The sequence below is a fragment of the Nannospalax galili genome, unplaced genomic scaffold (genome assembly GCF_000622305.1).
Source record: "Nannospalax galili isolate Female #2095 unplaced genomic scaffold, S.galili_v1.0 scaffold505, whole genome shotgun sequence".
NCBI classification, from domain to species: domain Eukaryota; kingdom Metazoa; phylum Chordata; class Mammalia; order Rodentia; family Spalacidae; genus Nannospalax; species Nannospalax galili.
Genome location: NW_008352327.1, coordinates 269528 through 282265, shown reverse-complemented (window position 1 = coordinate 282265; position 12738 = coordinate 269528). Strand labels below are relative to the sequence as shown.

The following is a 12738-nucleotide window of genomic DNA, read 5'->3' as shown; positions in this document are numbered from 1 at the left end:
TTTGAGACAGGGTCTCCTTGTAGCCCCAGCTATCCTGGAACTATGTAGACCAGGCTGGCCTCGAACTCACAAAGATCTGCCTGCCTCTGCCTCCTGGGCGCCACCATGCCCGGCCTGAAAGTCTTAAGGTATGTCCTAATAATTTTCTGAATTGGTAACTGTTGTTTCTCCTTTCATCTCCAATTTTATTAATCTGGGTTTTCTCATTCTCTATGGCTAAGTATTGGTCTTGTTTCTCTTTTCAAAGAACAAACTGTTTCACTGATGCATTGGATTTAAATATTTTTCTATTTCACTAATTTCTTCCCTAATCCCAATAATTTCTTTCCACGTATTGCTTTTTGGTTAGGCTTGTTCTTGTTTTTCCAAGACTCTAAGGTATACTGTTATTCGAGATTGAATTTTTAAAAATTATGCTTTGGTGTGTCCATGTGTAGTACATGTATGTGCACATGTGGAGGCCAAAGGTCAAGTTGGGTGTCTTCCTCTATCACTTGCCACCTTTTAAAATATTTTTTAGTTATTTTATGTGTATGTGTATTGCCTCCATGTATGTGAGTGCACCTGTGTCATGCTCCACCTAATTTTTGAATGAATAGTCTGCAATAACCACTATTAATGAAAATACAATGATAATCAAATAAAAGATCACCCCTGAATGCCAATCACTTTAAGGAGCTGGGATCAGCAGCCCATGTCTTTAATCCCAGCATTCAGAAGGCCTCTCTAGAGGTTGACAGATTTCTGAGTTCAAGGGTGGTCTACATACCAGGTTCCAGGGCAGCCATGGCTACATAGAGACAAAGTGTTCCTACAAAAAAAAAAAAAAAAAGGAACACTGATAGTACTGTGTGCATTAATATACTGTGGATATGAGTGGACTGGAGAAGAAGCAGAGAAAGACTAGTGATTAGTGTTGGGTTGGTAAGAGAAAAAGAGGAGGAAGGAAACATAAATATAAGGGACAATGAGGATGAAATGAGACAGTTTGGGCTAAAAATGGAATGAAGAGAGGTAGAGGAATGCAATCATGTTATCTAAAACAGACCCAGCTCTCAGGAGGCTGAGACACAGACCCCATAAAGCAGGCCAGCCTATGGTCATCAGGAAAAGGAAAAAGAAAAAGAAAAAGGGAAGAATAGGAGGGGGCAGGAAAGGTAGAAAGAGGACAAGAGCAGAGCAGAACAGAGCTGACAGCAGGTACTAAGTAAAGGAGGACTAAATGTGAAGAGGAGAGAGCTGGATTGGGGGTATTGATACTGATGCAGTCTGAATCTCTCAGCATTCCATCCCTGGCTCCCAGATGCCTGTCCTACTCCAGGCTATTCCAAAGGCTAATCTCAAACCCTGGTCACATCTCTGGGCAGTCCATCAGGGGTTTAGGTATGAAAGATATTATGTCCTGATCACAGTTTGGGAAATCAGGCTACATATGTGGTACAGTCAGTAGGTGCCTTTTACAGCTCAAGTCTCAATGCTGTTCATACCTCTGTATGGTCCTTCAGGAGTCTGGTTGTGAATGCTGGCCTTGCCCCAGAGCAGTCTTTTGGAAAGCTGAATCACAGATGCTGGTCCTGTCTTCACATTGGTGAACTCCAACCCCCACCCCACCCATGTACAGTCCTTCCCAACATCTGATGCACTTCTTAGAACCTGTGTTCCCCTGATCAGGTTTACACCTCACTGACTACTGTATGGTTCTGAATCTTCCCCACAGACTACAAGTATTCTGAGGGTCAGGTTTCAGCACATAGCCTTATACTTGCTCAGAATTTCTTGAGTACTGTTCACAGGGTGTCCGCTGCCTAGCTGTCCACTCACCAGAACCGTTTTCTCCCTTGAGACAGGACTCCCTGTAGCCCTAGCTGGCCTGGAACTATGTAGTCCAGGTTGACCTCAATCTCACAGGTATGCACCTGCTTTTTGCCTCCCAAGTGCTAGGACTGAAGGCGTGTGCCAGCATGCCCCACACCAGCTAAAATTTTGATAGATCTTACGCTTTTAAAGAAATTGCCTAAACTTAATTTATAGCTGTTGTATGGACTTGTCCTCTGACTGGCAAGCAGTGGACGGATGCCTTCTTCTCAAGCTGGGATTTACCTGCTTGCTCCAATCACCACAAATGAACTTTCCATAGGAGGGAAGGGGCAGAGAGTTTGAGACCAGTCTGGACTGAGATACTGTATCAGAAATTAAAATACCAAAAAATAATTCTCCAATAACAAATATATACGACTTTCTTCTTTACAAGAGAACTGCTGAGATGCTAAGGGAATTTATTCAGCATGCTTCATACTATGCACCATTCATTTCAAAACTTAAAGTGGGACTACAGGATATTGAAATGTGCTTAAGAATTCTGTATGGCTTCAAAATTGGATGTCTTAACTGTGTGCATGAGGTGTACATGCATTTGAACACACCTTGCTGGTGGAGGCCAAAGGACAACTCTGTTGTACAATGTTTTCTCCTTCCACCTTTACATGGGTTCCAGGGATTAAACTCAAGTGGTCAGGCCTGGCAGTATTTTAGTTTGCTTTCTGTTACTGTGATGAAATACTGACCAAAACCAATTTGGGGAGGAAAGGGTTTATTTCATCTTACATTTTACAATCCAACAAAGGAGCCCAAGGCAGGAACTCAAGAGGCAGGGACTGAAGTAGAGACCACAGAGAAACACTGCTTACTGGCTTGCTTCCTCCTGACTTGCTTAGCTCCCTTTCTTATACAGCCCAGAACCACCTGCCCAGGGATGGGCCCTCCTACATCAATTAGCCATCAAGAAAATGCCTGACAGACATGCCCACAGGCCAGTCTAATACAAGCAATTCTTTCCAAGTGTATAAGGTTGACAACCAAAATTAACCATCACATGTACCAAGAGCTAAGCCATTTCACATCACATGAACGTAGGTAAGATTTTACATAGGCTCTTCAAATTTTTCTTCAAACTAAAGTTTGAGTACTATCATAAAATATATTAAATAGCATATATAATGTAATTGTTATAAGTATTTTAAAAATTCAAAGCTTACAAGAAGAGAAGTTTATATGGTTGTGCACACCTGTAATCCCAGCACTGAGGAGATTGAGGTAGAGGCTTGTGAGTTAAAAGGCAAGCCTGGGCTATATAGTAAAATTCAGTTTCAAAAAGAAAAGGAAGGGAGGAAAACAAAATTAAAAAGCTGATCCTTTTTTTTTAAAAAAGAAGGCAAATGTAAATTATTTTGAATACAAGCTAATCCCCACTTTTTTTTTTTTTTTTCCAGTACTGGGAACTGACCCTAGTGTCTCATGTCCATTAGGTAAGCACTGTACCACTGAGATACCAAAGTGGTATCACCAAATATTACTCAAACTTCTGAATGCTGAATGCTATCACCCAAAATTATAGCTTCATTTTAATCTTAAGCCAGAGTATTAGCATATCTGTATATACTAATATTAGCATATTAGTATATCTGTGTGGTTAACTATCAATGTCATTTATCATAGGGAAAGTAATCAAAAGAAACTAGTCCTTATTCATGAATATTTAGAGAGATGTAGATGATTTATAGATAGATATGAAACTAAAAAAGCTCTGTCAAACATAACTCTGATTGACAAAAGTATGTTCCCTTTGTTTTGTTTGAGACAGCATTCTATAGCCCAGGCTGGTCTGGAACACATGATCCTCCTGAGTACTGGAGTTACAGGCGTGTGCCCCCAGGCTGAGTAGTTCTGAAAGTTTCTTTCAATATGTTCTTAAATTTATGTGCCTTGGGGCTAGAGAGATGGCTCAGTGGTTAAGAGTACTAACTGCTCTTGCAGAGGACCTGGGTTCAATTCCCAGCACCCACATGGTGGCTACAAACTGTCCTTAACTCCAGTTCCAGGGGAATCTGACACCCTGTTCTGACCTCTGCAGCACTGCACAACATGGGTGCATTCACATATATGTGGGCAATACACTCATACACATAAATGAAAAAATAATTCAAAAAAAATAATTTTTTAAAATTTATGTGCCTGTGTGGGCACACATGTGGGTAGGTGTACATGCACATATGTGCGCATGCATGTGGAGGCCATATGTCAACTTCGAGAGCTTTTCCTCCTCAGGCACCATTCACCTCTTTTTTTAGACAGGGCCTCTCAGTGTCCAGGAGCTTACACTTGGGATAGAATCTGTTACATTCAGATTTAACAGCAACTCCCTCCCCAATACAGCAGGGCCCCACGGGTTTGCAAGCCCCTGAGAATGCAGGAATGAGATGATGGCTTGGAAGTCAAGAGAAGCAGACTTTTCTGCACCTTTTGGCCAAAGGCAGCATGCTTTCCCTTTGAGAAACAGACTCCACCTTTTGACCAGAGACTGAAGGAGTTGCTTCAGCACAGCAGGCTTTCCTTTTGATAATCTTAAAGGGTAAACAGACACCTTTTGACTCAGATCCGGGCTGAAGGACAGAAGGGCACAGTTTTAACAGAAGCTGCTCTGGTAACCCCCCCACCCCGCCCCTTTCCACCTAATTTTTAAGAACATGTTCCCACCTTCTGCATCCCCTGAAGTCCCCCTATAAAGACCCCAGCCCACAACCCATGGACTGACAATTTCCCTACCCTGAAGGGAATTGATCTGTGGGATCTTCCTCTAACAAACTCTATCCTGCCTGAGTTTTTGTCTGTGTCTTGGTGCTTTCTCCCAATTGACTTGATTCATCTATCCGATTCCACAGCTGGGATTACAACACCTGGTATTTTCACCTGCATTCTGAGGCTCATATTTGGGTCCTCGTTCTTTCATGGCAGACATGTTGCCAATTGTGCTATTGCCCCAGTTGCATAGGCTCCTTCTGGTACTGGGGATCAAGCCTAAGTCCTCATACATGCTAGGCAAGTACTCTGTCATCAAGCTATGCCCCCAGCCCTTAGCTTGTTTTTCTTGACATGGACAGAAAACAAGTGAATAAAATTATTCCCATTAGCCTCCCCCCCTTTCTAAATATCAGGGAAAGCATATTATTGGCTTAATTTCCCAATGTCATTTCAACTAGATAATTTATGGGGCTATACATTAATCTCATAAAAAATATAGCTCCAAACAGCATTTATTATGTATTACTTTCAAGCTTGGGAATTCAGAATAAACTTTCTAAGTGATGTGACACTTTTAAAATACCTCCTGAAAAAAAATTAACAAAAGTTATGATTAAGATTAAAAAAAAAAAATCCGGGCATGGTGGTGTACACCTTTAATCCCAGCACTTGGGAGGCAGAGGCAGGCAGATCTTTGTGGGTTCAAGTCCAGCCTAGTCTATATAGTGAGTTCCAGGACAGCTGGGGCTACAGGGAGACCCTGTCCCAAAAAGACCAAAAAAGCCTAGGCTGGCCAATTGACTCAGCAGGTAAAGGTACTTGCTGCTAAATCTGACAATCTGAGTTAAATTCCCAGAACCCACATAGTAGGAGAGAATCAACTCCTTCAAGATGTCCTCTGACCTACACACACACACACACACACACACACACACACACACACACGATAAATAAGTAAATACAGCTGGGCATGGTGGTGCACACCTTTAATCCCAGCACTTGGGAGGTAGAGGCAGGCAGATCTCTGTGAGTTCAAGGCCAGTCTGGTCTATATAATTCGAAGTCAGCTGGAGCTACAAGGAGACCCTGTATCAAAAAAAGACAAAATAAATAAATGAAATAAATAAAAAAATAAGTAAGTAAATACAGGGCTTGCAAGATGGTTCAGTGGGTAAAGGTGACTTCCTCCAACTTTGACAACCTGAGTTTGATTACTGAGACCCACATGGCAGAAGAACTGATCCTGAATATTATCCTCTGACAACAGTCCTCTGACACAGTGATGTGGCATGTGCCATCCTTCTCATATCCACCCCCCACAACACACAAAAAATATAAAAATGTAGTAAGAAATAAAAGTTTTAAAAAAGAGGAAGGTTGAGCCGGGCATGGTGGCGCACACCTGTAGTCCCAGCACTCGGGAGGCAGAGGCAGGCAGATCTCTGTGTGATCAAGGCCAGCCTGGTCTACATAGTGAGTTCCAGGACAGTTGGGGCTACAGGGAGACCCTGTCTCAAAAAGAACAAAAAAAAAAAAAAAAAAAAAAAAAAACAGAATAAAAAAAAAAAAAAAAAAAAAAAAAAAAAAAAAAGAGGAAGGTCTAAGCCACAAGTATACTACGCTTCTATTTATGTATTTCTAACAGTCAGGGGTAGGAATGATCCTTTTTTCACAATGTGCCTATTTTTTGTTTGTTTTTGACACAGGGTCTCTGTAGCTCCAGCTGGCCTGGAATTCACTATATACACAAGGCTTGCCTGGATTTCACAGAGCGCTCACCCTCCCCAGGCATGGTGTGTACCAGTACATCAGCAATGTGTACATTTTGTTTTTAAAAGTTGAAATAGGGTCAGGCGTGGTGGCACACGCCTTGAATCCCAGCACCCGGGAGGCAGAGGCAGGCGGATCTCTGTGAGTTCAAGGCCAGCCTGGTCTACATAGTGAGTTCCAGGACAGCTGGGGCTACAGAGAGACCCTGTCTCAAAAAAAAGAAAAAAAAGAAAGAAAGTTGAAATAAGGCTGGAGAGGTGGCTCAGCAGTTAAGAACACTGGTTATTCTTGCAGAAGATCTGGGTTTGAATCCCAGCACCCACATGGCAGCTAACAACTGTCCTAACTCCAGTTCCAGGGGATCTGACAGCCTCTTCTGTCTTCCGTGGGCAGTGCACGACGCGGGTGCACTTCCCTACATGCAGGCAATACATGTGTACACATAAAATAAAAATAAGAAAATATATATTTTTTAAAGTTCAAATAAAAAACTAAGACAGGTGTGACATTCTATGACATATCTCAAAATCAAGAATAAGACTCTCGGCTAGGGGGCTGGAGAGATGGTTCAGTGGTTAAGAGCACTGGTTGTTCTTGCAGAGGACCCAGGTTAGATTCCCAGCGCCCACAGGGTGGCTAACAACCCTCCATAACTCCAGTTCCAGAGGATCCGATGCCCTCTTCTGCCCTCTGCAGGCATCGCACAACACAAGTGCACTTAACATACATGCAGGCAATACACACATATGCATAAAATAAAAATAACATTAAAAAAAATAAGACCGTCACCAAATTTGATCAGCTTGCCTGAAGGAAAGTCGTATTTCACCACCCTCTTCTTTTCTCTCTAACCCTTCCTTTTTCGATGGTCCCAGGGTTTAAAATGCACTACTTGGGGAACTGGGAATGTGGCTTAGTGGTAGAGCCCCTGCCTTCCGGATGCTCTGGTTGGAATACCACCACAAATAAAAAAAGAGAATGCACTACTCAGCACGGTGGAAGACTCTTTCTTACACGAGACTCCCCCCAGGGCTTACGGTTCCAGTCCTTCAAGACTTCGTCTATAAACCAAGATCAGTCATATTTCAAGATTTTTATAATTTTTTTTTTTTGAGTCAGTGACTCACTATGTAGACTTAGCTGACCTGGAACTCGCTGTGTAGATCAGGCTGGACTCGAACACACCTGCCTCTGCCTCCTGACTGCTGGGTTTAAAGGTGTGCGCCACCACGCCCAGTCTGTATTTCAAAGAAAATTTCTGTTTAAAGAAACAGAAATAAAATATAAGAGTCCAGGTTAAATTTGAACTTCAGATAAATGGGGGGGGGCAGTTAAGCTCGTCACCTTTTTAATTCCTTAACTCGAGGTTTAACCTAGTCCTGCGTTCTATGTGCTGAATGTACTCTTAAGTCTTTACTAATGAACACGAACAGCCTTTGGTAACCTGTTTTGCACTGGGTCGGTTCACCGTGTGCCTCTGTCCTCTCCTTTCGGCTTCCAGTTCCAAGGTTAGACCTACCTTAGCCGCGCAGGCTCGCCAGCTAGAGACTCAGGTCCACGTCTCAAACCACACCTGGAAGAGGGCAAACAGGAGCGCACGCGGCGGAGGAAGCGGCCGCCGCCTTCTCCGCCCCCAGGGTGAGGCTGCCCACGCCCGCCCGTCGTCCAGCCCCCGGCGTTGTGTGGAGAACGCTGGCAGTGACTGACAGGTCGCCGCAGTCGTCCACCGCCCAGGCGCTTCCGGTTTCGTAAGCCTTCCTTCCCGCCCTTAGCCCGCACTTTCAACACAAATATGCCTATGGTAGATGAAAGAAATATATGCGAAAGTGCGAGTCCGGAATTCTGCGCGCCTCCGCCTCCCCAACCGGAAGTCTCTGGGTCTGAATGGGTTTGGGAGCCGGTGGCTGAGGCGGGTTTGTGTCCGGCTTGATCCAGGGGGACTCCTCGGGCTCTGGTCCGCCGCCAGGTTCATGTGGAGGCTCCCGGGCCGCGCCGCGTTTCGTGGGGTCCGGTTGGCGGTGGGGCGGCGCAGCCGGACCGAGGCGGCGGCCGACGAGGCGGCGGGCACGATGGAGCGTGCGGTGGTGCGCTGTGTGCCCTCGGAGCCCAAGCTCAGCCTGTCGTTCGCGCTGGCCGATGGTAGCCACAAGAACATGCAGCGCGACCAGAGCGAGCCTCTGGGCCGGGCCCTCAGCCGCATTGCCACCAACGCCCTCAAGGGCCATGCGAAAGCGGCGACCGCCAAGAAGAGCCGGAAGACCCGGCCGCAGTCGAGCGGCGGCGCGCTGGGCGCCGGGCCTGAGCCGCCCGCGGCCTGTGAGCCGGTGGTGAGGCTGTACTACCGGGAAGAGGCCGTGGCGGAGGACGTGCTCAACGTGGACGCCTGGCAGGACGGCGCAGTACTGCAGATCGGCGACGTTAAGTACAAGGTGGAGCGCAACCCGCCCGCCTTCACCGAGCTGCAGCTGCCGCGCTACATCATGGCAGGCTTCCCGGTGTGCCCCAAGCTCAGCCTGGAGTTTGGGGATCCCGCCAGCTCGGTTTTCCGCTGGTACAAGGAAGTCGGGCCCGGAGCCGCGGAGACGGGGGACAGCAGCGCCGCGTCCGCGCCGACTCTCACGTGGGCCGAGACGGGCGTGGAGCAGCGCGTGTACACGCCGAGCAACGCGGACGTCGGGCTGCGGCTCAAGCTGCAGTGCACGCCGGGCAACGGGCAGCGCTTCGGGCCGAGCCACGAGCTGGAGAGCGTGTGTCCGGTGGAGGCGGGGCCCGGCACCTGTACCTTCGACCACCGGCACCTGTACACCAAGAAGGTGACAGCCGACGCGTCGGTGCGCACGGTATCCTACAACATCCTGGCCGACACCTACGCGCAGACCGAGTTCTCGCGCACCGTGCTGTACCCGTACTGCGCGCCCTACGCGCTGGAACTCGACTACCGGCAGAACCTGATCCAGAAGGAGCTCACTGGCTACAACGCTGACCTTATCTGCCTGCAGGAGGTCGACCGCGCCGTGTTCTGTGATAGCCTGGTGCCCGCCCTTGAGGCCTTCGGGCTGCGGGGCGTGTTTCGAATCAAGCAGCACGAGGGCCTGGCCACCTTCTACCGGAAGTCCAAGTTCAGCCTTCTTAGCCAGCACGACATTTCCTTCCAAGAAGCCCTGGAGTCCGATCCCCTGCATCGAGAACTGCTGGAGAAACTGCAACTGCACCCCCTGGCTCTGGAGAAGGTGCTGCAGAGATCTTCCGTCCTTCAGGTGAAGCCCGTGGGTGGAATCCGCGCCTCGAGTGGCCGGCGGAGGGATGGCGTTGGTGCTCCTAAAGCCACCATCTAGGCCTCATCTAGTGGGTTCCTGTGCCTTCCGAGTGGAGCCGTGTGTTCACTCAACACGCATTCGCTAAGCACCCTCCGCACTGCAGCCTGCCTCGAACCCAGCACGAGTCCGATAGTGCTCGCAGCCTGGGGGGCGAGATACACACTAAATTCAAGAATAGTCGCGAGAGCCAGTGATTTCCCACTACTTGGCAAGCGCTGTTTGGGCACATTTTAGAGGAGTTACAAGTGTAAATACCGGGTGGTTTTAAGACGTTTCCTTTTAACTAGTATTTTTTTAAATGCTCATTGGCTGGGGCTGGAGAGATGGCTCAGCGATTAAGAACACTGGTTATTCTTGCAGAGGACCCGGGTTCGAATCCCAATACCTACATGGTAGCTAACAACTGTCGGTAACCCCAGTTCCAGGGGATCCGACAGCCTTTTCTGACCTCCTCAAAAAAAAAAAAAAAAAAAAAAAAAAAAAAAAAAAAAAAAAAAAAAAAAAAAAAAAAAAAAAAAAAAAAAAAAAAAAAAAAAAAAATACTCATTGGCTTTTTAGCCCTCCACAGTAACCTCTGGACTGACTTATAGCTGTTGTTCTAGTTTTATAAGTGGGGAAATGGCCACGTGTCCTGAGGTTCACAGAAGCGCAGAGCCAGGATTCTTAACTAGGGGTCTGGGTGTGAACTGTTTTACTTTTTTGGTCTTTTTGAGACAGGGTCTCCCTGTAGCCCAGCAGTCCTGGAGTCACTATGGAGACCAAGCTGGCCTCGAACTCAGAGAGATCCGCCTGCCTCCACCTCCCCAGTGCTGGGATTAAAGGCGTGCGCCACCACGCCCAGCTTACTTAACTCTTTATTAGTTTTTTTTTTTTTTTTTAAGAACACTTTCTTTTTGTCCAAAGCTTTAATTGGTTCTGTTCCAAGTAAAATGAGCTGTTTTTTTTTCTTTTTTGAGTGCCACTGTGTTCTGCACTGGTGTGCAAGTTATTTAATTGAATACACACGAAAGCCAGGATGAGGCAATGAACAGTCTCTCTACCATTATGACACTAAAAAGTATCTTGCACCAAGGCACACAGCGATAAATGCTAGACTGTTCCAATGGGTCTGCTGGACTCCGGAGCTTGTGCTTACCCACTTGAAAACAGTCTCTAATTTTAACGCTGTTATCTAAAATGTATTTTTCCACAGCTCTATATGTTGGACTGTTACTAAAATGTTACATTTAATCATATTGACACATTAAAACTTACATAACATTAGATTTAATGATTGTGATCTTAGTTTAGGAAGGAGATACGGAATAAACAGCACATCATAGAGTCTTAAGGAACCTTCTGTAAATTGGCACCAACTAAACTATTGGCACTTCCTGTTATTTTAGATTTCAGTTCTTCAATCTACAATGGACTCTTCTAAAAAGATATGTGTTGCTAATACCCATCTCTACTGGCACCCAAAAGGTAGGTTTTATTTAGTTTTACAAATGACTAAGGTTACCAAAGTTGTTTTACACAAATCTGTTTTGCTTGTTTGGGAGACGGGGTCTTCCTGTGTCCCCAGCTAGCCTGGAACTTGCTGTGTAGACCAGGCTGGCCTCTTAAAGACATCTGCCTACCGCTGGCGGCCACCCCCTTTCCCTGCCCCCCCAAGTACTGGGACTAAAGGCATGTGATTTTTTTTTTCCAAACTGTCCTAGAACTTAAAATCCTCCTGCCTCAGCCTCCTCAGTGCTGAGATTACAGGTACATGCCAATAACCCAACCCAATAGAGACATTTATCATTAATTCCTACCAGATAATGTGGGTGACTTAATTAAAAGTGCTTGCTGCCAAATCCAATGACCAGAGTTCTATCCCCGAGTTGGAGAGAACTCACCTAAGTTTGTCCTCCAATTTCTACATGGGCGCCATGGCATATGCACCCAGACACACTAAATACCTTAATGTTACCAGGACACTATAGTTTGTGAGGCTTTAAAAAACAAACTTTAAAGAGTACTCACACCATTTTTTTATTTGTAGGTGGATACATTCGTCTCATTCAAATGGCAGTAGCCTTGGTTCACATTAGACATATCTCATGTGATCTGTATCCTGGTATACCAGTTATATTTTGTGGAGACTTTAACAGCACACCATCAACAGGAATGTATCATTTTGTCATCAATGGCAGCATCTCAGAGGATCATGAAGACTGGGTTTCCAGTGGGGAAGAGGAAAGATGCAACATGTCTCTCACACATTTCTTCAAACTGAAAAGTGCTTGTGGTGAACCTGCTTACACAAATTATGTTGGTGGCTTTCATGGATGTCTAGATTACATTTTCATTGACTCAAATGCTTTAGAGGTTGAGCAGGTGATTCCATTACCTACTCATGAAGAAGTTACCACCCACCAGGCCTTACCTAGTGTTTCTCATCCTTCTGATCACATCGCACTTGTATGTGATTTAAAATGGAAGTAGATTTCGCTTAATGGATAGAAGTCTGGAAAGTTAATTTTCAGAAAATTTAATATGAATCAAAGCTTATATATTTCCTCCCTCAAAGAGGAAATCTAGACACTAAGGTAAAAGTTTATGGTCATTCCCTACTAGTTATGTTCCAGGTGGCTTTGTCACAAAACTAATTCATGTTTGCATCATATCATTTCTTTGTCCTTTTTTTATTTCCTACACTTGGAGGAAAACAAATATATTTATTAGTAGCAAGAAGAAAAATTGAATTACAAGTGTTTTTTTTTTTAAACTGTTAAGAATTTTCAAAGTGCCATTTGAATACTCACGATTTTTTATTCATAACACATCTCACATTGAATTATGGTCATATAATTGGGAGCATACAGGTTTAAAGGTTGGAGACTTCAGTCCTGACACTTGGAATACATCAGAATCTACCACTACCTCAATTTGGTTAGAATTTGTTCTAATTCTGGAGCTTTAACAAAAGATAAAAATACACCATTACCAATTGTTATTGCTTCTCCATGTTTGCGCCTTTTCAGACTCTATTTAGCATTTCATTTTGTAGTGTTCAGATTAGTGCAGATGCACAGATCTGTATTCTCAT

The 12738-nt window shown here is 45.2% G+C and overlaps 2 protein-coding genes across 2 annotated transcripts in view; one reads left to right on the top strand and one right to left on the bottom strand.

Moving 5' to 3' along the window:
- The window catches only part of Dnah12 (dynein axonemal heavy chain 12), a 218243-nt gene extending 210239 nt beyond the window's left edge, over positions 1–8004 (bottom strand). Inside the window, exon 1 of the mRNA XM_017802268.2 lies at positions 7868–8004. The gene's annotated coding sequence lies outside the window, so the exon portion shown is untranslated. The remainder of the gene's footprint in view (positions 1–7867) is intronic.
- Positions 8005–8107: 103 nt separating this feature from the next.
- Pde12 (phosphodiesterase 12) lies at positions 8108–12522 on the top strand. Its single transcript, XM_008849283.3, has 3 exons — positions 8108–9605; positions 11051–11129; positions 11692–12522. Exons 1-3 carry the CDS (start codon positions 8154–8156, stop codon positions 12132–12134), a joined length of 1974 nt encoding a protein of 657 aa, XP_008847505.2. The 5' UTR covers positions 8108–8153; the 3' UTR covers positions 12135–12522.
- Positions 12523–12738: the final 216 nt, after the last annotated feature.

Bases quoted from the DNA above. Each gene is read 5' to 3' on its own strand.
- Pde12 (XM_008849283.3), top strand. From the start codon at position 8,154: ATGAAAGAAATATATGCGAAAGTGCGAGTCCGGAATTCTGCGCGCCTC. The intron at 9,606-11,050 runs GTGAAGCCCGTG...CTGTTATTTTAG, and splicing joins AGAGATCTTCCGTCCTTCAG to ATTTCAGTTCTTCAATCTAC. The intron at 11,130-11,691 runs GTAGGTTTTATT...TTTTATTTGTAG, and splicing joins TCTCTACTGGCACCCAAAAG to GTGGATACATTCGTCTCATT.